Source organism: Heptranchias perlo, chromosome 9 (assembly GCF_035084215.1).
Source record: "Heptranchias perlo isolate sHepPer1 chromosome 9, sHepPer1.hap1, whole genome shotgun sequence".
NCBI classification, from domain to species: domain Eukaryota; kingdom Metazoa; phylum Chordata; class Chondrichthyes; order Hexanchiformes; family Hexanchidae; genus Heptranchias; species Heptranchias perlo.
Window position 1 is genome coordinate 34,183,657 of NC_090333.1, and position 24,047 is coordinate 34,207,703.

General features: G+C 40.2%; 1 protein-coding gene across 4 annotated transcripts in view; it reads left to right on the forward strand.

The window, feature by feature from the left end:
- The window catches only part of mast2 (microtubule associated serine/threonine kinase 2), a 464,493-nt gene that overhangs the window by 414,324 nt on the left and 26,122 nt on the right, over window positions 1–24,047 (forward strand). For all 4 annotated transcript variants that reach the window (XM_067990160.1, XM_067990162.1, XM_067990163.1 and 1 more), the window contains 8 exons: window positions 1,175–1,307; window positions 6,350–6,515; window positions 10,351–10,452; window positions 11,028–11,150; window positions 12,818–12,927; window positions 16,393–16,556; window positions 18,199–18,479; window positions 20,946–21,161. In XM_067990160.1, the coding sequence (XP_067846261.1) occupies window positions 1,175–1,307; window positions 6,350–6,515; window positions 10,351–10,452; window positions 11,028–11,150; window positions 12,818–12,927; window positions 16,393–16,556; window positions 18,199–18,479; window positions 20,946–21,161 (1,295 nt within the window). The remainder of the gene's footprint in view (window positions 1–1,174; window positions 1,308–6,349; window positions 6,516–10,350; window positions 10,453–11,027; window positions 11,151–12,817; window positions 12,928–16,392; window positions 16,557–18,198; window positions 18,480–20,945; window positions 21,162–24,047) is intronic.

Below are 24,047 nucleotides of genomic sequence, written 5' to 3' on the forward strand. Positions count from 1 at the left end.
AATTCTATATTTAGCCTCTACCCTCTTCGCTCCAAAATGTGCATATTATAATAAATGTGGTCTTTCCAATGAGTTATACAAGATCAAAAAAGCTTGTTTCAACTCATATTCAAATATCTTTGAGATGAATTCCAATAGTTGATTAGCCTTGTTGACATTTGCTTCAAACTGAGTGGTGAGTTCTAGTGAATGGCTGCTAAATCCTCACCCAAACCTTTCCTACCTTCACCATTGGGCACCCATGCATTATGTACAAGATTCCTATCCAGTGTGCATGAGCTCCTCCTTTGGTATTTTAAATGATATCTGCCATTCCCTAGCTCAGCAACTTAATTTGTCCAGATTTCTTTGCAATATTAAATCCAGTGAACATGAGTATGAAATTGGTAAATTTCAAGCCAGATTGGGATTTTTCCTCCCACACAGAGTAGTAGATAACGAAAGTAGTTAATTCAATGTCAATTCCTTTAAAAAGGAGCCGAATGATTATTTGTAACACTCCACTCACCATTGTCTTCACATTTGTGCCTTGTACCCTGATATAACATGATCTCTCTTATAGCGTATGTTGTTTACTGGTACCTCATTATTAAAGAGCCAGTATTTAATATACCACTTGCATGTGACACCCAAAAACAGTCTTATAAAGAAGCAGCTATTGTATTAACATTGTACAAAGATTATCCAAATTACTATATTAAGATAGTTCATGTAAAGGAGCATTGTCCTACTGCCACAAATGAGCATTTTGTTTGTAATTTAAAAAAAAAATCTTTTTTGAGTTACAAATTTGCCGCTTTGAATGCACAACACTGGATAACTCAGTGATTATTTCAATTACATTAGTCTCGTGTTCACATGGCATCATAAATATTTTGAGCATAGGTCTCAAAGCATTATAACTCTCATCTGAACCTTCAGATTAGATTACTGCCTTGAATTCACTCCACTGTATCTGTTAAGTTTATTAGTACATACATTCCTAGGACTATTAGTACATTGACTGTTTTGAAGTATTGACAATCATTACTTAGATTGAGGAAATCTGCTGTTAATTGATAGAAGCTTTCTGGCCAGTTTGTGTTAGAAAAAGTATTGGCAATCTCATAATACATTGTAAAACCTGTCATGTTTAAATGGCATCTAATATTGACTCAGCTCTTTCCTCTTTCAGTCTGCTCATCACTTCAATGGGTCACATCAAGCTGACAGATTTTGGACTTTCAAAGATTGGTTTGATGAGCCTCACGACCAATCTATATGAAGGACACATTGAAAAAGACACACGAGAATTTCTTGACAAGCAGGTGAAAAGACCTGATAATCTTTGAGTGAACATTTTTGTGTGCTGTTATTACTAACCTCTTTTTGTGGAATTATTGTTGTGGAGTACAGTTGGTGTTAATCTCGTTGTTACAAATCTAACTAACCATAATATACTCTGCTTTACTTGATTATCTCTCCAGCGATTTTTATCAGAAGATTTTGGAGGTGGTAGTTAAGTGAGAAACGTAAATATCAAATCCTGAATGTAATTTACAGTTTCTTTCACACACTGTCCTTGAAATTAAGTGTGCATTTCTGCTGCTTACATTGTGTAGAATTTAAGTAAACACCAGGCATTCCTTAATTTATGTTGACTTTGGAATAAGATAACGCTTAAATATTGCAGTCCCTAAAGGATACAATAACATTTAGTATGTGATTTGTTCCTTGTTTTATTGCTGTTGTGTTAATGAAGAGAATGGCATGAGGGACAAGACTGTACAGTGCATCGGAGCACTGCATTCCCCTCTAAGAGGTGTCTCCACATCAAGGCGAGAATGAATGGTCTTCCCTCTAATGACCATAAGATGCTTAAGTGAAATAAGTTTGATAAGTCTCAACCTAGTTTGTAGTTTACTCAAATCCACAACACAAAACTGCCTATAGTTTTGCACAAATTAGTAGCCTCACTGAAAAAGTCCGCAAGTGTGAACATTTTTCCAGTGGCAGCATCAAGCTCAGGTATAGATACCTTGGGATAAGTAAACTGCCTTAACACCTACCTTAGAAAAGCAGCTGTCTACTGCATCAGTTTTTTTTCTTTTACTTTCTACAACAACCATTATTATGTCTTGCACCATGAATACAAATTGTTGCTCTCTCTTAGTAAGATTCACAATTGGTGCCAAGCAGTGATTTAAGACAGCCCAAATTAATTTTTAAAACCACCATATACAGAGAGAAAGGAGATTGTGATGCTCCTATTTTGAGCTGGATTTGAATACAGATTCTCGAGTGAAAGAAATGTATTTGCACAGTATCACCCATTTTTTAAAAAATGTTTTAATCAGTGAAAAACTGGAACTGTTTCAAGATTGTTAGCAAATTAATTCAAAGAATCTGGATATATGTTGTAATTGTTGGCTTAAGCCACTGACTGTCTAGCAATAGTTTCTTAATGAATAAAATAATTACAAAACTAATTTTTACTTATACTAGAAATCTAAAGGTGATAAGACCGTAAGAGATAGGAACAGTAGTCGGCCATTCGGCCCCTCGAGCCTGCTCCGCCATTCAATGAGATCATGGCTGATCTGATTTTTACCTCAACTCCACTTTCCCGCCTTTTCCCCATATCCTTTGACTTCCTTGCTGATCAAAAATTTGTCTAACTCAGCCTTGAATGTATTCAATGACTCAGCCTCCACAGCTTTTTGGGGTAAAGACTTCCAAAGATTCACGACCCTCTGGGAGAAGAAATTCCTCCTTATTTCCGTCTTAAACGGGCGACCCCTTATTCTGAGACTATGCCCCCTAGTTTTAGATTCCCCTATGAGAGGTAACATCCTCTCAGCATCTACCCTATCGAGTCCCCTCAGAATTTTGTATGTTTCAATAAGATCTCCTTTCATTCTCCTAAACTCCAGTGAGTATAGATCCAACCTGTTCAATCTTTCCTCACAAGACAACCCTTCCATACCCGGAATCAACCTAGTGAACCTTCTCTGAACTGCCTCCAATGCAAGCATGTCCATCCTTAAATAAGGGCATCAGAACTGTACGCAGTACTCCAGGTGTGGTCTCACGAGCACCCTGTACAGTTGTAGCATGACTTCCTTGCTTTTATAGTCCATCCCCCTAGAAATAAAGGCCGATATTCTGTTTGCTTTCTGGATTACCTGCTGCACCTGCATGTTGACTTTTTGTGTTTCATGTACCAGGACACCCAGATCCCTCTGTACCGCAGCATTTTGTAGCATTTCTCCATTCAAATAATATTTTGCTTTTTTATTTTTCCTCCCAAAGTGGATGACTTCACATTTTCCCACATTATATGGGCCAAGTGCAGGCAATTGGGACTAGCTTAGCGGTATAAACTGGGCGACATGGACATGTTGGGCCGAAGGGCCTGTTTCCATGTTGTAACTTCTATGATTCTATATTCCATCTGCCAAATTTTTGCCCATTCCCTTAACCTGTCAATATCCTTTTGCAGACACTTGTGTCCTCATCGCAACTTGCTTTTCCACCTATCTTTGTATCATCAGCAAATTTGGTCACAAGACACTCTGTTCCTTCATCCAAGTCATTGATATATATTGTAAATAGTTGAGGCCCAGCACTGAGCCCTGCAGCACCCCACTAGTTACAGATTGACATTTTGAAAATGACCCTTTTATCCTGACTCTTTGTTTTCTGTTAGTTAGCCAATCCTCTATCCATGCCAGTGTATTACCCCCAACACCATGAGCTCTTATCTTGTGCAATAATCTTTTATGTGGCACCTTATCAAATGCCTTTTTGAAATCCAAATATACTGCATCCATTGGTTCCCCTTTATCCACCCTGCCTGTTACTTCCTCAAAGAACTCTAATAAATTTGTCAGACACAATTTCCCCATCATTAAACCATGTTGACTCTCCTTGATTGTATTATGAGTCTCCAAATGTCCTGCTACTACTTCCTTATAATGGATTCTAGCATTTTCCCAATGACAGATGTTAGGCTAACTGGTCTATAATTACCTGCTTTCTGTCTCACTCACTTCTTGAATAAGGGTATTATGTTTGCGGTTTTCCAATCCGCTGGGACCTTTCCAGAATCTAGTGAATTCTGGAAGATTGCAACCAATGCATCCACTATCTCTGTAGCCACTTTGTTTAAGACCCTCGGATCAGGGGACTTGTCAGCCTTTAGACCCATTAGTTTACCTAGTACTTTTTCTCTAGTGATAGTGATTGTTTTTAGTTCCTCCCTCCCCTTTGCCCCTTGATTTTCTACTATTATTGGTATATTATTAGTGTCTTCTACTCTGAAGACAGATACAAAATATCTATTCAATTCCTCCGCCATTTCCTTGTTTTCCATTATTATTTCCCCAGTCTCATCCTCTAAGGGACCAATGTTTACTTTAGCTACCCTCTTCCTTTTTATATACTTGTAGAAGCTTTTACTGTCAGTTTTTATATTTCTTGCTAGTTTACTCTCATAATTTATTTTCTCCCTCTATTATTCTTTTAGTCATCCTTTGCTGGTTTTTAAAGTTTTCCCAATCTTCGGGCTTACCAATAATCTTTGCCATGTTGTATGCTTTTTCTTTTAACCTGATACCATCCTTTACTTCCTTAGTTAGCCATGGTTGGTTCACCCTTTTTGTAGAGTCTTTCCTCCTCACAGGGATATATTTTTGTTGCGAGTCATAAAATACCTTTTTAAATGTTTGCCACTGCTTATCTACCATCATACCATCTAATCTGTTTACCCAGTCCATTTTAGCCAATTCCGTCCTAATTCCTTTATAATTGCCCTTATTTAAGTTTAATACCTTAGTTTCAGACCCAAGATCCTCGCTCTCAAACTGGATGTGAAATTCTATCATGTTATGATCACTGCTTCCCAAGGGACCCTTTACTTTGAGATCATTAATTAATCCTGTTTCATTACCAATTACCAGATCCAAAATGGTCTGTTCCCTTGTTGGTTCCCCGACCTATTGGTCTAAGAAACAGTCCCTAATGCACTCTATGAACTGTTAAACTGATTACTATTAAATGATTCTGACCATCAGTTATTCATCTGTAAAATAATTTACATATTATGTAAAAAATGGTGTGAAAACATAGTTCATGGGATAAACAAGTTGGGTATTTTAGCAGTTCTTTCATTTCTATCAATTTTTTTTCTTTTCCCCTTTCCATTACACCTTTCTTGAAAGCAATTCACGGATGGTGGCACTTGCACCTCGTTCAAGTGGCCAATTTTCAATTGGCTACTTGACTGTGTAGGAATTATAACTGATACTGTAATCACTTGACTTTCAGAAGTGTGCACATTCCAGTAGGACCTCCTGGACAAGCCAACTTTTTAAATTTCTAATCCAGGGACAAATGTACTGCCTTACGATCTTTGAATTAAAGACAGGACAACTCAGCAATCAAACCTGGGAAATTCCAGGTCTAAAGGACTCAGTGCCACTTCCAACACATTTTTAAATAAAGTTCTAATCCTATTTAAATAGTACTGTAGCAATGGTGGGGACAACAAATTATGTTGTGAATTCAAAATAATTTGAGCCAGTGTGTGGTTTAATTATACACAAGACTAATTAAATTTGGCATATAAGAAGGCAACATGAAGGGATGTATAAGGAAGTGAAAGTATGGAACTTCCACCACATATCATTCAAGAGACAAAAAGATGCTTGTTGCCAAAAAAAGGGTTCAAGTTGGATTCAGAGTCAGGACTGGCATTAACCAAGATTGTGAAAGTGGAAAGCCATGTAAGGGACCAAAAAATTATTTTGAAGTTAGAAATGGGCAAGAAATTGTCCCACTTATTTGCTGTGGAGAATGAAGTGTTGCTTAAAGCTTTCAGCATGGAACCTTAATGGGTGAGACATGTTACATTTTTTTATTGGTTGAATGGTTTTCAGGTGATTTCTTTTGAGTTTCATTTGATCATATCTTTATGGAAAATCATCATACATCTATAATCCTCTCTGTCAAGTGGCTATTGTCAAATGCTCTGCTTCATTAAGATCTTGTGTAGTATAATTATCAATTAACTTATGCCATGTGTTCCAAAATGTTGCATGATCAACTCCTTGTTCTTACAATGAATGGTGCTTTAACTTCTTGTGATGTGTCTTTTAAATTTTAAAAAAAATCAGGTAGTTTTATTGAGCTCCCTTCATTTTACAGGGTATTTATGGACAGAAACCCACATCATTGAATTTTCCATTCATTTCACCATGTTGATGTTTGCTAAGCTGGAAAATATTTTGCTGAAGCAGAGATATATAATAGGGGTTTAAAGCAGTGGGAAAATAAACTTTTAAAAACTGGTTTCTTTATCTTCGCAAAGGTATGTGGAACTCCAGAATACATCGCTCCTGAGGTGATACTGCGGCAGGGTTACGGGAAGCCAGTGGATTGGTGGGCCATGGGTATAATTCTGTACGAGTTTCTGGTGGGATGTGTTCCTTTTTTTGGAGATACTCCAGAGGAACTGTTTGGACAAGTGATAAGTGGTAAGTTATGTTTTGGATTTTTGGATTTACCTTCACCCCAATTATGATGTATTGAAAATATTGAAGAGAAGCACCAAATAAATCCTGCAATGCTGAATTGCTGTCCTTGCTTCTAGTAGCCAGAATGTTATTTTTTACAGTGGAATTCAAAACCACTGTCTACAGTACATCATCGTCCAAAGGGAGTCCCAGTCGTCTTATTTTATTAGGGTTATATATCATAAACTGCTGTTTTTGGTGTGATGGTTAAAACTTGTATAATAGTATAGTTAATACTATTAAAATACTGCACCTTTTGTGCATTATTTTAATAAAGTTGTTAGCTATTTTAAACAACTTAACAACTTGTTAAAATAGTGGATACAGTAGTTTTACACAAGTGCATTATGCCTCATAGCCCGGCATATTCCTCATTCTACCATGACCAACAAGCCAGTGGATCAACCCTGGTTCAATGAGGAGTGTAGAAGAGCATGCCAGGAGCAGCACCAGGCGTACCTAAAAATGAGGTGCCAACCTGGTGAAGCTACAACACAGGACTACATGCATGCTAAACAGCGGAAGCAGCATGCTATAGACAGAGCTAAGCGATTCCACAACCAACTGATCAGATCAAAGCTCCGCAGTCCTACCACATCCAGTTGTGAATGGTGGTGGACAATTAAACAACTAACGGGAGGAGGAGGCTCTGTAAACATCCCCATCCTCAATGATAGCGGAGTCCAGCACGTGAGTGAAAAGACAAGGCTGAAGCATCTTCATAAACTGCATCTTCTACACTCCTCATTGAACCAGGGTTGATCCACTGGCTTGTTGGTAATGGTAGAAGTGCCGAGTGGATGATCCATCTCTGCCTCCTCCCGATATCCCCACCATCACGGAAGCCAGTCTTCGGCCAATTCGATTCACTCCACGTGATATCAAGAAACGGCTGAGTGCACTGGATACAGCAAAGGCTATGGGCCCCGACAACATCCCAGCTGTAGTGCTGAAGACTTGTGCTCCAGAACTAGCTGCGCCTCTAGCCAAGCTGTTCCAGTATAGCTACAACACTGGCATCTACCCGACAATGTGGAAAATTGCCCAGGTATGTCCTGTCCACAAAAAGCAGGACAAATCCAATCCGGCCAATTACCGCCCCAACAGTCTACTCTCAATCATCAGCAAAGTGATGGAAGGTGTCGTTGACAGTGCTATCAAGCGGCACTTACTCACCAATAACCTGCTCACCGATGCTCAGTTTGGGTTCCGCCAAGACCACTCTGCTCCAGACCTCATTACAGCCTTGGTCCAAACATGGACAAAAGAGCTGAATTCCAGAGGTGAGGTGAGAGTGACTGCCCTTGACATCAAGGCAGCATTTGACCAAGTGTGGCACCAAGGAGCCCTAGTAAAATTGAAGTCAATGGGAATCAGGGGGAAAACTCTCCAGTGGCTGGAGTCATACCTAGCACAAAGGAAGATGGTAGTGGTTGTTGGAGGCCAATCATCTCAGCCCCAGGACATTACTGCAGGAGTTCCTCAGGGCAGTGTCCTAGGCCCAACCATCTTCAGCTGCTTCATCAATGACCTTCCCTCCATCATAAGGTCAGAAATGGGGATGTTCGCTGATGACTGCACAGTGTTCAGTTCCATTCGCAACCCCTCAAATAATGAAGCAGTCCGAGCCCGCATGCAGGAAGACCTGGACAACATCCAGGCTTGGGCTGATAAGTGGCAAGTAACATTCGCGCCAGATAAGTGCCAGGCAATGACCATCTCCAACAAGAGAGAGTCTAACCATCTCCCCTTGACATTCAACGGCATTACCATCGCCAAATCCCCCACCATCAACATCTTGAGGGTCACCATTGACCAGAAACTTAACTGGACCAACCACAAATACTGTGGCTACGAGAGCAGGTCAGAGGCTGGGTATTCTGCGGCGAGTGACTCACCTCCTGACTCCCCAAAGCCTTTCCACCATCGACAAGGCACAAGTGAGGAGTGTGATGGAATACTCTCCACTTGCCTGGATGAGCGCAGCTCCAACAATACTCAAGAAGCTCGACACCATCCAGGACAAAGCAGCTTGCTTGATTGGCACCCCATCCACCAACCTAAACATTCACTTCCTTCTCCACCGGTACACCATGGCTGCAGTGTGTACCATCCACAGGATGCACTGCAGCAACTCGCCAAGGCTTCTTCGACAACACCTCCCAAACCCGCGACCTCTACCACCTAGAAGGACAAGGGCAGCAGGTACATGGGAACAACACCACCTGCACGTTCCCCTCCAAGTCACACACCATCCCGACTTGGAAATATATTGCCGTTCCTTCATCATCGCTGGGTCAAAATCCTGGATCTCCCTACCTAACAGCACTATGGAAGAACCTTCATCACACGGGCTGCAGCGGTTCAATAAAGCGGCTCACCACCATCTTCTCAAGTGCAATTAGGGATGGGCGATAAATGCTGGCCTTGCCAGCGTCACCCACATCCCATGAACCAATAAAAAAAAATGTGCCAAGAATAGCGTTCAGCAGATTTTACATAGAAATGACAGTACAAAAACAGGCCTTTCGGCCCAACCAGTCCATGTTGACGTTTATCCTCCACACAAGCAGCAGTCCTAACCCCCTTGTGCCCATCCTATTCCGATATCCCTTTACTCCCCTTTTTTTCAACCACCTTTCTAATCTGTTCTTAAATGTTGACATAGTCGCTGCTTCAATCACTAACACCAGTAGTGCATTTTACAGCTCCACAACCCTCTGTGTAAAAAAAAATGTTTCTCCTGCTCTCTGCCCCAAATCTCTTACATTTAATCTTATATCTATCACCCAGTTTTGGTCTCCCTATTTCAAAAAGGATATTTAGTAATTTTCAGACAGGGTGCAGAGAAGGGCCAAATGGCTGATCCCAGAACTTAAGGGAATGACGTATGACGAAAGATCAACTACCCTGGGTCTTTTCTCTCTTGAAAAGAAAAGACTGAGAGGGGATATGCTGGAAGTGTTTAAAATTATGAAAGGTTTGGACAATTTGGATCCAAGTAAGCTTTTCTGCCATATAGAAAATTTAAGCACAAGGGGTCATATTTACAAATTAAGAACAACAAAGGAAAACAGGAAATACAAGAGGAACTTTTTTTGCTGAAAGGGTGATAAGTATGTGGCACGGATTGGTGGATCAATAAAGCTTAATGGATTTCCAGAAGGCACTAAACAGGCTGTTGTCAACAAATGGAATTCAGGGCTAATAGAAATGTACCAAGGGAATACTGTGGACAGGTGGACTTGCCTGAAACTGTTACTATGTAAACTGGGCTCTGTTCATTAGAACAGAGAAGATGAAAAGGAGATCTGATAGAGTTGTTTGAAACGATGGGTTTCGATAACGTCATTAGGGAAAATCTATTTCTGTTGGTCATGTGTCTTAACTAGAGGGCATGAATTTAAGTTTCTCACCAAAAGAACACAGGGAGATGTTAGGAGATTTTTATTTTTTTACATGGAGGGTGGTGGGGCCTTGGAATGTTCTACCAGGAAGGGGGTAGAAACAAATCAATATTAGCCTTTAAAAGAGAAGTGGATAAATATGTGAAAAGTAACAAACTTAAAGCATATATTGGGAAAGGAGAGGATAATGGGACTAAGTCGAGAGTTCTTTCAGAGAGCTGGTCCAGGAGTAATGGGCCAAGTGACCTCTTGCTGTAAAATTCTGTGATTATGTGATTTAATTTTGTAGGAAGTTATGAATTATTTAAATTAGGCATTACAAGTATATAAGCATTTATTTGTGTCTGATTTAAAATCTTCCATCCTTTCCTTTTTGTTTCATTGCTCAGATGAGATAGCTTGGCCTGATGGGGATGATGCTTTACCACCTGACGCCCAGGACCTCATCTCAACGCTGCTAAGGCAAAATCCATTGGAACGACTGGGTACAGGTAATGATTAGCATTTGCCTTCCTGAAGTATGACCAATGTTAGAGATATTTATGGAATTCCACAGGATCAGAATATAAACTTCTGGAACATGGCTCAGATGAAGACAGTATTATGGCCATAGGTAAAATTGCTGCTACTACTGTGTGTGTGTGTGTGTGTGTGTGTGTGTGTGTGTGTGTGTGTATTTCAATTGCTTCTCTCTCTCCATCTCTCTTTCCCCTTCCTCCACTATCTCTATTTCTACCTTTCTATCTGAACTTGTTTTGAAATCTCAGCACCAATCTTTTACCTGAAAGGCAATTGACTAGACATCAGGTTAGCATTCCAGTGTAAGTGGTTTTATTTTTAGAACACTAAAGAATAATTAAGCTGTGTGTGTGCATGTGCTAGCTTATTATTGTACTTTTCTGTACAGAAATTAGAAAAATGAATCCATTTTTTTTAATTAAAAAGGCTTTGCTTGTGGCTTGTGAAGGAGTGTTGTTGGGTGATGAAAGTACTCAACTTTGCCCTTTCATGTGAGATCAAGATTGGTGGACTTAAATCAATGTAGAACTATGCTTTGTCCTCCTAGGCAGTGCCTATGAAGTTAAGCAGCATCGGTTCTTCACAGACCTGGACTGGAACAGCCTGCTCCGTCAGAAGGCAGAATTCATTCCTCAGCTTGAGTCAGAAGATGACACCAGTTACTTTGACAGTAGGTAGAGTTTAGAAACCTGTGACCCTGGGTTGAAAGATAAAATTCTATCCAAAATGCTTCATCCTCTCCTTTTGTTTCATTGCTATTGCTGCATTACTGTACAAGTTTAAGTGGACAGGTTGTTATAATAATTATGGAAAAATTAACAAAGTCTAATGTTGGAGGAGAGTCATACTTTTGCTCTTTGAAAAATAAAATGGTAACCAAGAATTGTAATTAACATGTGTATATTACATTTTTACATTCCTACCCAATAATTTTATTTAATCAATATGCCTAGATGACCTTATCGAAGTAACTGGCTGAAAAAAGTTGCTGAGATGGGTAGGGGCTGATCCGACATACAGCTGAAATTATGCAATCTTCGAAGTATCCTCAGTTCATGTTTATGATTATTGATATTATTTCAACACCCTCATGACTGAGTTCAATAAATTTTCCAGTCCCTTTCCCTGATGCCATGAGCACTCACTGTATAAACAAAAATCAAAAGAACTTTTTTTTAAATAGTGGACGTTAATCACAATATTGCTCCTTGAGTTTGTTTTTAAATTTGTGCTGCACATAATGAAGGATGTCAGATGTGGATACCAGTTTAGCCTGTCAGTGTCAGTATCAAGTGCTTTCAGCACAACTACAGGCAATCCCCCTACTTACAACAATAAACACTCACTACAGTCTCAGATAAACCCTCCAAGAACTTTGCATTCCTCCAACTCTGGCCTCTTGTGCATCCCCCACTCCCTTCATCTCACCATCGGTGGCTGTGCCTTCAACCTTCTAGGCTCTAAGCTCTGGAATTCCCTCCCTTAACCTCTCTGTCTCTCCACCTCTCTCTCCTCCTTTAATACTCTTCTTAAAACTTACCTCTTTGACCAAGCTTTTAGTCACCCCACCTAATATCTCCTATTTTGGCTCAATGTCAATATTTGTCTGATTTCAGTCCTGTGAAGCACCTTGGGACATTTTTCTAAGTTAAAGGTGCTATAAATATGCAAGTTGTTATAGTTTAGTGCTTAATTATGAATAATTTTGTCCCATGAACACTCAACTCAACCAAATCATACTAATTTCATGGCCCTTATAGACAGTAGAGAGAGATTTTATTCCTATTCCTTTGGGTTGAACTTGAACTTGAGATGACAGTACTGAAAACAGCCCTTTCCAAATCTTCAAGCTCACAAAATTCAAACAGGACAAAGTAACGAGTAAAAACAAAACTGAGTTGCCTGAACTTCAAGAGCCAGATTGCCAAAACTTGGTCTGCATTTGCCCTATGGCCACAGTTTGAACACCTCTGTCTGACTCACTGCACCACCAAGTCACCTAACTACTAGATTTGATTTTTAATAGGAATATAATAATGACTCTCCCTGTTTAAAATTAAATGTGATGGAAAAGTTTATGTTACTTTGATGGGAGTAAAAAAAGCGATTGCAGACAAAGCCACAAATATGCAGATTTGATAATTTAATCCCTGTTTTACTAAGTCTCCCTTTGTTGCTGATGTACTATTTGGTCCATTATTTTCAAGAAACACTTTATCCATCTAACTTGTTGCATTCAAAAAGGTTCCAATTGAGATGACTTGTGTGCAAAGGTGGCAATTCGGAATCACCAAATAAGTCCTCATTTTTGATACACTATTATCTTCCTTGTGATAGCTCGATCCGACAGGTACCACCATCTTGATTCTGATGAGGAAGATGACACTAATGATGATGAGCATGTGGAAATTAAACAGTTTTCATCATGTTCACCGAGATTCAGCAAGGTAAGTACAATATCTAGAGCACTGAGTGTGAGAGTTACTACTCTGTCTCTTTTCAGGGTTTACAGAAATATAAATCAATAAGTGAATTCATTTGAAACACATTGTATAAGTAGTTCAAGTGGTAACTAGATGTGTTTTTGAAGAGAGAAGAAATTGAGGGATATGTTGAGAACCTGGGTAGGTGACATTAAGATCATTCTGACAGAACAATGCTTGTTAGTTTTTTCCCTGTACATAAAAATTCATATTGGTTCAATCCCTATTTCAGAACCTGAGCACATAATCTGGACTGACAATCCAATACAGTAAAGACCCTGTCTCAATATTTGAAAAAAAGCAGGGCGTTTTTGCAGTGTCCTGGCTAACAATCTTCCTTCAACCAACAGCATCAAAAACAGATTAATTGGTTATTCATTTGATTGCTGATTGTGAAATGTTGTTGTCCACAACTACATTTTTAAGTGTGATTCACTATATGTGAAGTGCTTTGAGATCCTTCTGATACAAGTGATAAGGTGTTTTTAAAAAAGTGCAAACATTTTTCTTATTAATTCATTTACAACATTAACCTGAAAATCTAGACACAGAACAATTTTTCAGCAATGGTGTAGGTAAATGTTAATCAGGATATCTTGATCACTGCTTTCTTTTTTTTACAGTACCCCCGTAACTGGTTAAATTTTCTTAATTTGATAGTTTGGATTTCTGTTATAAAGTTAACAATAGTGGTACTTCAAAACAGCTACTGTGCTGGCAGTTTATTCATTGCAAAAATTAAGTGCTGTGAAAGCCTTATTCTCCAGAAGAGGTTAATAGATAGATTGTTTACTATTTCCTTCATAGGTTGGAGCTTGATCCTCCCCCACATAGAACTTTTCCACGGTTCCTCGCGTACACAGTGAGCTCACTGTAGACCCTCTGTATCTCCTCCCTTCTCCCATACATACATAGATGTTCACCCACACCCCCTCCCCTCTGACAAACTCTCTCCCCTGCCGCCCCCCTTGCTAAGAGCTCTTGGTAAGTGATATTGTTGTAGCATCAGTTCCCAGATATTCAAGTGAGAATTATGGTAGTAGGTTTTATCTAGGAATGGCAAGTTCTCAGTTACACCCTACACCCATAATTCTTGGCAAGAAAAAAAGCAGTAGCAACCCTGAGATCTGAGAAAGTTTTAATCGTGCACGGAAAGGGATAACTTCACCTTTGAAATGCCCTTAACACGGTGCCTACATGTTAGTACCAAAAGGGGAAAAAAGTTGTACAGGAGTATAAATTTTGCACTTTAACGAGAACAAGATGCTTCCGACTGGTACTATGTCACACCCCAAAGCAGGTCACTGCTTGAAAAATGTCAACTTACCTTACAGTAGATTTGAGGTCTGACTGTGAACTTCAACCCCCATTTTATTTGGTCTACAGGCATGAACATAATAAAATGTGCCAACCACCACCTCACATGGAGTTAATTTAAACTCAACCTCATGTAGCTAAGTTATTTACTGGAAATGTGCAGTCATAGTGATTATAAGTGGGGTGATAGCTGTATTTTACTGCATTGGACAGTGGGGCAATTTGGCCCGATGCATGTCTATAGGGCTTGGTTATTTTTTTAAATTTTTTTTTATTCGTTCACGGGATGTGGGCGTCGCTGGCAAGGCCGGCATTTATTGCCCATCCCTAATTGCCCTCGAGAAGGTGGTGGTGAGCCGCCTTCTTGAACCGCTCCAGTCCGTGTGGTGACGGTTCTCCCACAGTGCTGTTAGGAAGGGAGTTCCAGGATTTTGACCCAGCGACAATGAAGGAACGGCGATATATTTCCAAGTCGGGATGGTGTGTGACTTGGAGGGGAACGTGCAGGTGGTGTTGTTCCCATGCGCCTGCTGCCCTTGTCCTTCTAGGTGGTAGAGGTCGCGGGTTTGGGAGGTGCTGTCGAAGAAGCCTTGGCGAGTTGCTGCAATGCATCCTGTGGATGGTGCACACTGCAGCCACAGTGCGCCGGTGGTGAAGGGAGTGAATGTTTAGGGTGGTGGATGGGGTGCCAATCAAGCGGGCTGCTTTATCTTGGATGGTGTCGAGCTTCTTGAGTGTTGTTGGAGCTGCACTCATCCAGGCAAGTGGAGAGTATTCCATCACACTCCTGACTTGTGCCTTGTAGATGGTGGAAAGGCTTTGGGGAGTCAGGAAGTGAGTCACTCACCGCAGAATACCCAGCCTCTGACCTGCTCTCGTAGCCACGGTATTTATATGGCTGGTCCAGTTAAGTTTCTGGTCAATGGTGACCCCCCAGGATGTTGATGGTGGGGGATTCGGCGATGGTAATGCCGTTGAATGTCAAGGGGAGGTGGTTAGACTCTCTCTTGTTGGAGATGGTCATTGCCTGGCACTTATCTGGCGCGAATGTTACTTGCCACTTATGAGCCCAAGCCTGGATGTTGTCCAGCTCTTGCTGCATGCGGGCTCGGACTGCTTCATTATCTGAGGGGTTGCGAATGGAACTGAACACTGTGCAGTCATCAGCGAACATCCCCATTTCTGACCTTATGATGGAGGGAAGGTCATTGATGAAGCAGCTGAAGATGGTTGGGCCTAGGACACTGCCCTGAGGAATTCCTGCAGCAATGCCCTGGGGCTGAGATGGTTGGCCTCCAACTATCACTACCATCTTCCTTTGTGCTAGGTATGACTCCAGCCACTGGAGAGTTTTCCCCCTGATTCCCATTGACTTCAATTTTACTAGGGCTCCTTGGTGCCACACTCGGGCAAATGCTGCCTTGATGTCAAGGGCAGTCACTCTCACCTCACCTCTGGAATTCAGCTCTTTTGTCCATGTTTGGACCAAGGCTGTAATGAGGTCTGGAGCCGATTGGTCCTGGCGGAACCCAAACTGAGCATCGGTGAGCAGGTTATTGGTGAGTAAGTGCCGCTTGATAGCACTGTCGACGACACCATCCATCACTTTGCTGATGATTGAGAGTAGACTGATGGGGCGGTAATTGGCCGGATTGGATTTGTCCTGCTTTTTGTGGACAGGACATACCTGGGCAATTTTCCACATTGTCGGGTGGATGCCAGTGTTGTAGCTGTACTGGAACAGCTTGGCTAGAGGCGCAGCTAGTTCTGGAGCACAAGTCTTCAGCACTACAGCTGGGATGTTGTCGGGGCCCATAGCCTTTGCTGTATCCAGTGCACTCAGCCGTTTCTTGATATCACGTGGAGTGAATCGAATTGGCCGAAGACTGGCTTCCGTGATGGTGGGGATATCGGGAGGAGGCTGAGATGGATTATCCACTCGGCACTTCTGGCTGAAGATGGTTGCAAACAGCGGAGTGTTGTAAAAATCTAAGTTCAGGAACTTGTTTTTCTTAAAGCCTTGTTATTGAGTTTCTGCAATTTTTAACGCAAATCTATATTCTACCATTAAATAGAGCCACATGAAAACTAATAAATGTCACCATCTTTTAGGTTTACAGTAGCATGGAACGGCTTTCACTACACGAAGAAAGGAAAACACCACCCCCAACCAAACGCAGCTTCAGTGAGGAGAAGGACGACAGAATTGACAAGTTGGATGGCCTTGGTGGCCTGAAGACCCGAGATAGGAGCTGGATAATTGGATCTCCTGAAATGTAAGTTAACTATCTGCTGTCAAATTTAAGGAGTCTTACAACACCAGGTTATAGTCCAACAGCTTTATTTGAAATCACAAGCTTTCGGAGCTTTCCTCCTTCGTCAGGCTTCCAAAAGTCCAATGATTAAAGCAAAACAGGACACCTAATATTCAAATATCACTGAAAAATTTAACATGTTTCATCTGGCTCATGCCAGAAGATAGGTGTTTGGCTGTTAACATTAAGAGTGAGTGTGTTGTCTCCAGTGGGCTACACTAAGATATAAGTAACCAATTTTTTGTTTATTATTTTGTTTATTATTATTTTTTGTTTATTGTTTATTTTGGTTATTATTATTTGTTTATTATTGTGAGGTTTTTAGTCTTGTATTTTTGTTAACTAAACTGCAAAAGTTCACCTGGCACTAGCATTTCGCTTTAAAATGTCTTGTTAATGTTCATATTCGTTGTGCATTTTGAACTTAACTTAGCCATTATTCTTATCTAGTACATGATTATTAGAAAACAAGTAGGTCGGTGTCAAAATACTTATGTAGAGGAATTTTAATAATTAGATTGGATGTTCAACCTGTTCCTTTTCTGTTATTCCTTCTGATGTTTTGGCTGCAAAAGTTTTGGTATCAATACCTGAAATCCTGTATGTTAGCCCTGCTTACACCTGCCAAGATAATTGGAATTTAATCTTTGGAGTAGACTTCCTTAGAACTTAATGACAATGTTGTTTAATTAATTTCCTCTCTCTTGTTTTTCTTCCCCTACCTTTTGATTTCCTTGTACCACACACTATTACTTTGTTGAGAGGGTGGATGTGTGTCATTCTATAATAGGTCTTCAGGGGGTGTATGATATCACCTTTGGATGATTTTATTATCCTTCCCTGTCGGCATGTACCTGAAGGCTGCTGCACCTTGACAGCACAGCTGAGAATAAGAACTGAATATAGAGGAAATTTCAAAGGTCAAATCTGTACTTTTTTGTGTGTGTATATCCGAGCATCAGGTTGCTGTGTTGTTGACTGAAGGCCATTCTTTTCCATCACTCCATTGGAGACTGAGCTAACCACTCACCATTCGGCAGTTGGCAACTGCAGAGACATCCATGTCTACAATTTTTGGAGGCTTCTAAGATACAGAAGCCTAAACTGTTCAGTGTAAATGTCATAAATCCTAAGTAGTGGAAAGCAAGCATTCGTGTTTATCCTGTTATTACAGTTAGCAGTTTTCTCTAGTAATCATTACTGATGTGCTGTTACTTAGAATCATAGAATGGTTACAGCACAGAAGGAGGTCATTCGGCCCATTGAGTCCGTGCCGGCTGTCTGCAAGAGCAATGCAGCTAGTCACACCCCGCCCTTTCCCTGTAGCCCTGCAATTTTTTTTCTTTCAAGTACTCATCCAATTCCCTTTTGAAAGCCATAATTGAATCTGCCTCCACCACCTTTTCAGGCAATGCATTCCAGATCATAACCACTTGCTGTGTAAAAAAGTTTTTCCTCATGTCACCTTTGGTTCTTTTGTCAATCACTTTAAATCTGTGTCCTCTGCCCAACTGGCCTTGACGGTCCTATTCTCTGGTGCATAAGAAACTTCACCATTTATGGGATTTTGTGACTCATTTACAGTTTCTATTTCTCTTTTCAGTATCAGAAAACGTATGTCATTGTCAGAATCATCCCACACTGAAAGTGACTCCAGCCCTCCACTGACAGTCAGGCGTCGTTGCTCGACACTAATGGAGATGCCTCGCTTTGCCATCTCTGGAGAGGAAGAGGGAAAGAAGCAGCAAGCAACCAGGACGTGGGAAGATGTGTCTTTAACTATTCCAGAACTGACTGCAGAGAGAGACATCACACTGGAAGTGGATGCTAGTCCTGCCACACCTGCCTCAACAATCAGTAATATAAGCAGCTCGACTTTAACTGGTAATATACTCCTGTAAAAATGCCGCAAAGAACTGCAGATAGGCACATAACCTGATTTTTTTATTTATTCCTGGGATGTGGGTGACACTGTCAAGGCAGCATTTAATGCCAATTTCTTGTTGCCATGGGGGCACTATGAGTCAACCATGTAGTGTGGTACTGGACTCACATGTAGGCCAGACCAGGTAGGGGGTGGTAAGTTCCTTTCCTTGAAGGACACTAGTGAACCAATTGGGTTTTTATGACAATTCAGCAACTTTCATGCTAATTTTTTTGGTGGTAACCCACATTGCCAGACTTAATGAATTCAATTCCACAAATTATCACGGTGGTATTTGAGCTCATGACTTCTGATTTGAATGTAAAATTTTAGTTCGGCAAGAAGTTTCTGAATGAATCGAATTAATGGAGTCTTTGTTCCAAAAATAACAGTGAAAAGCATAATCTTGACTGAAGTATTATATATTCACCACTTCTCTCTTTCAAAGTTGATCACATGGCGTATTGTCAATCCATTGCCTAATTTTATTAAAGGACGACACATGTTAGGAATGTGACTCTTCTATATTGAAGTGTTAATCCAAATTGGGAATTTCTGGTCTGCAAACTTCTCTATCAATTCCTCTGCACAAAGAGCAGCTGCATAATGCAGAGATAATGGAGGATGTAGAAGCCTTGCTGATCTTTGTCTCCATTCTGTCTAGTTAAACCTAGGAGGTGTGACCCTCTAGTCTACTGTTGAGACCATCGCCACCCTAAAGTGCTCATGTCTAAAAGCCCAGCTGAGAACCAGTGCAACAGCGAGGCTGGGATTGGAAGGTTTTTTGAATGGGAATCCTGTGCTGTTGTTTTTTTTAAGGATTGCCAAGCCACCTAGAATTTAGCCTTTCTGGAATTGACATAAAAAATTAATACATGAACTGTAATATATTGCCAATATCTTTTAAAAGTATCTATTTTTAAAATATTTATTTTAATGGGGATTTTTCAACGGCTGTGACCCAATTTGATTGTTGTTTGGTCAAGAAACTTTGCAAATTCGAATTAACTAGTTTTGTCAGTTCTTAAGATTGTTTTTTGCATCGGTAATAAAATGTGATGTCTGCATGTTCAGATGTGCCATTTTTAATGTATTGCTAGTTGATCTCCCATAGTATTGCCCATAGGAAATCAGGGCATTTTTTAATAAGGAAATATACATGTTATGGCAGCAGTTAAGAGATTATGTGGTTTGTCGAAATGGGTTATTTGGTTTGTAAGGATTTAGAAGGGGTTAATTAAATGGAAGTAATTAAATGAGTTGGGGAAATGATTTGCAGGGATATTAAGTGTTTATAAGGAAAGTAGAGAGGATTTTGGAGGGGTAGTTGTTACTTGGAGTAGTGTTGGGGAGGGGAGTAGTGCATAGTTTAGGTGGAGGAAAATAATAGGGTACTGAGTATTTGGGAGACCGGAGTAGTGTAGAGTTGGATACTTAGATTTTGTGTTGATGAGTGAAGAAAAAAAGACTGAATATGAGGTTAGTAAAAAAAAAAAGATAGCTGGGAAGAAGAATTCAAAAAGAAAAATAACAGCAGGGAACAAGCCCTCAAAGAAAGACAGTGGAGAACAGGTCTTCAGAAATAAGACACTGGTGAATAGTGCTCAAAGAAAAAGACTGTGGGAAAGAACCCTTCAAAAAAGAGACAATAGGGTACAAATCTTTTTATTAAAAAGAAAGAACAACAGCAGTGAAGAAAAAAAAAAGGAAAAGAAGATCGAAACCATAAAAAGAAAAAACTAACAAAGTGCACTCGGCCAATCAGAGTTATCTGGCCGGGCTTAGACTGAGTCTCATGCCAGGAATCAGCCAATTGAAGATCAGGAATTAGCATTTTTCGTGTAATCAAAATAGGCACGACAGCTACACAAGGTAAAACCTGCAGGAAGTTGCACGTGCATTGGACGTTTAATATACCTGCAGATCTCCCACGGCTTTGCACATGGTGAATCAGAGGATATGCCCTTTTATAGCAGACTGTTATGCTATGCAATGCACAATGTATTATTATCATGGCCACTGGTTTACAGTGACTAAGTAAGTCAAATTCTGTTCCGTCAAATCAACAAATTGTGATGGGTAAAGTGCACGATATACACAAGACTCCATAATATGTTATTTTGGATGAGATGAGAGATTATCTTGGCGATAACATGGAGCACATTTTGAGCACCTGTTGAATAGTTAAGGTGCAAAGTGCTGGTGAAAGAAATGTTCCCAGCTATTTTCCAATTCAGTGTAGACCTGAGAGTTTGCTATCTTATTATTTATTTGTGAAGTGATTTAAAATGTTGCAGTGGACCTCAAACGACAAAAGTATGTCAATTGCAACAAAAAAAAGCTGTTCGACAGTTCATTATTGCTTCTAGCAAAAGAAGTTCTATCAAGACACTTATATTATTAATGAGTTTTAATTTGTATTCCAGCTAGCAGCACTGGTGATCTATCTGATCAAAGGTCTCGCAGCAACAGTACTGAGGGATCAGACTCTTCAACTCCAAAAGCAATTAGTGACCTAGCAGTCCGCAGGGCTCGACACCGGCTAATGTCTGGGGAATCAACTGAGAAACGCACCTCCAGGCCTGTCAATAAAGTGATCAAATCAGCTTCTGCAACCGCCTTGTCCCTTATGATCCCTTCAGGTGAGGATTAAGGCTGGTCTCCCTGAGTGCACCTTGGAATTAGACAGTTTATTGACTCTGGAAGCAGCAGTTTGGAGCTCAGTCTTTCATGAGTGAGGATGACCTCAGGATTTGGGGAAATGATACTGACCAACAAAACACTGCATTGGCATTTCAACTTTTTGGAAACCTGATGAGGCAAACCATTAAGCATTAATGCTTAATTATAGCATTAAACTGTGTCCAGATTTTTAAATGACCAGTTCCTGCAGTTTATTGTGGTTTGGGTAATAGTTTTGGATATATGGAGTAATGAAATACTCATTAATATTTTACTGCTGCGAGTGATTAACAAGCACAACTGTACTCATAAGCTCTGCAGCACATCCATAACTGACAAAAAAAAAATCAGCATATAAAACTGAAATACAAATCAGGATCACAGTCCTCCCCAAGCACCTTGTTAAATTTGTAGCTCAGATTTTGTTTTTTCTTTTAAATAAAACATTATTCAAATATTTTACTGCGCAGGTTCTTATTTGCTTTAGCTTAACAAGCAGGAACAATAGTGGGTATATTTTCAAAACAGCGTTGCATCAGTTAGTGTGGCTTGATCCATGTAGGTTTGAAAGATAAGCTCAAAGATCTAAAAAAAAAAGTCAAATTTGAAAATGGTGCCAGCAGTAACTTTTAAGATGTTCTGATGTTGTAATATTACTTCCTCGGCACAGTGTCCTCATCTGTGGTGTTGCATATTATTTGACTAAGATAGGTTGGGACAATACCAACTGTTTGAACAGCACTCACAGCAGTGCATTATTTACAAACCCCATTTGTATTAAGTAAAAATGTCTAAATCTTTTTAAAGTAGTTCCTTAGCTTACAAAAGCAAGTCAGCTTTAGGTACAGATTAACATAAAATCTGTACCCTCACATCTGGTGGATAAAATGGATAAAGTAGTTAGTTAAATACTATGTTGACCCTGAAGGAGAACATTTTTTTTGGCAGTAAAACAAATGTCCTCGCGGGGGTGTTTGCTAGTGCTGTTGGGGAAGGTTTAAACGAGAGTGGCAGGGGGATGGGAACCTGAGTGGGGAGTCAGAAGGGAATAAAGTTGAGAGCAGCAAGAGAGGGGAAGACCCAAGGGAAATCTACAATACAAATAGTACGAACAGTTGTTCAAGAACAAGTGAAAGGGAAAAGCATACAGCAGCGGAAAGAAAGTGTACTTTAGGTACTTTAGGCACGACAGATAAAATGAAAACGAGAAGGCATAAGGCGATTAACCCAGCATCAAAGCTGTGGCAGGGGGTTGGGAACCTGAGCAGGGAGACAGAGGAAAGCGTATCAGGAAGGGACAGAAGGTATGGAGTAAAAGGTAAAGTGTTAAAAAAGGAAAAAGCAGGAACTAAGTGTCACAAAACATATTTGAAAGTTCTTTATCTGAATGCACGTAGCATTCGTAACAAAATGGACGAGTTAACGGCACAAATAACGACGTATGGGTATGATCTTGTGGCCATTACAGAAACATGGCTGCAGGGTGACAACGACTGGGAATTAAATATGCCAGGGTATTTAACAATCAGGAAGGACAGGCAGGAAGGAAGGGGAGGTGGGGTGGCTATGTTAATAAGGGAAGGAATCACTGTAATACAGAGAAATGATATTGGGACAAAGGATCAGGATAATGAAACAGTTTGGGTGGAGATAAGGAATAATAAGGGGCAAAAAACACTCGTGGGCGTAGTATATAGGCCTCCTAATAGTTGCAACTCTTCTGGAAGAAGTATTAATCAGGAAATAATCGGGGCATGTAATAAGGGAACAGCTATAATTATGGGGGATTTTAACTATCATATTAACTGGACAAATCAAATTGGGCAGGGTAGCCTTGAGGAAGAGTTTACTGAGTGTATTAGGGATGAATTTCTTGAGCAGTATGTAACTGAACCTACAAGGGGGCAAGCAACCTTGGACCTGGTCCTGTGTAATGAGCCAGGATTAATTAATAATGTCCTAGTTAAGGATCCCCTTGGAATGAGTGACCATAACATGGTTACATTCCATATCCAATTAGAGGGTGAGAAGGTTGGTTCTCAAACAAGCGTACTGAGCTTGAATAAAGGAGACTATGATGGTATGAGAGCGGAATTGATTAAAGTGGACTGGGAAAATAGTTTAAAGGGTAAGACGGTACATGAGCAGTGGTGTTCATTTAAGGAGTTATTTTACAACTTTCAAAAAATATATATTCCACTGAGGAAAAAAGGGTGTAAAAGAAATGACAGCCATCCGTGGCTAAGTAGAGAAATTAAGGATAGTATCCGACTAAAAACAAGGACATATAAGGTAGCCAAACTTAGTGGGGATGTTTTCACATCGTTCACCTGACGAAGGAGGAAGCCTCCGAAAGCTTGTGAATTTAAAATAAAATTGCAGGACTATAACTTGGTGTTGTAAAATCGTTTACAAAACTTAGTGGGAGGATAGAAGATTGGGAAGTCTTCAAAAGACAGCAAAAAGTAACGAAAGGATTGATTAAGAAAGGCAAGATAGATTAGGAAAATAAATTAGCAAAAAATATAAAAACAGATAGCAAGAGTTTCTACAGTTATATAAAAAGAAAAAGGGTGGCTAAGGCAAACGTAGGTCCTTTAGAGGATGAGACCGGGAAATTAATGGTGGGAAACATGGAGATGGCAAAAATGCTGAACAAATATTTTGTTTCAGTCTTTGCTGTAGAGGACACTAAGAATATCCTAACACTGGACAAACAGGGGGCTCTGTGGGGGAGGAGCTAAATACGATTAAAATCACTAAGGAATTGGTACTCAATAAATTAATGGGACTCAAGGCGGATAAATCCCCTGGACCTGATGGCTTACATCCTAGGGTCTTGAGGG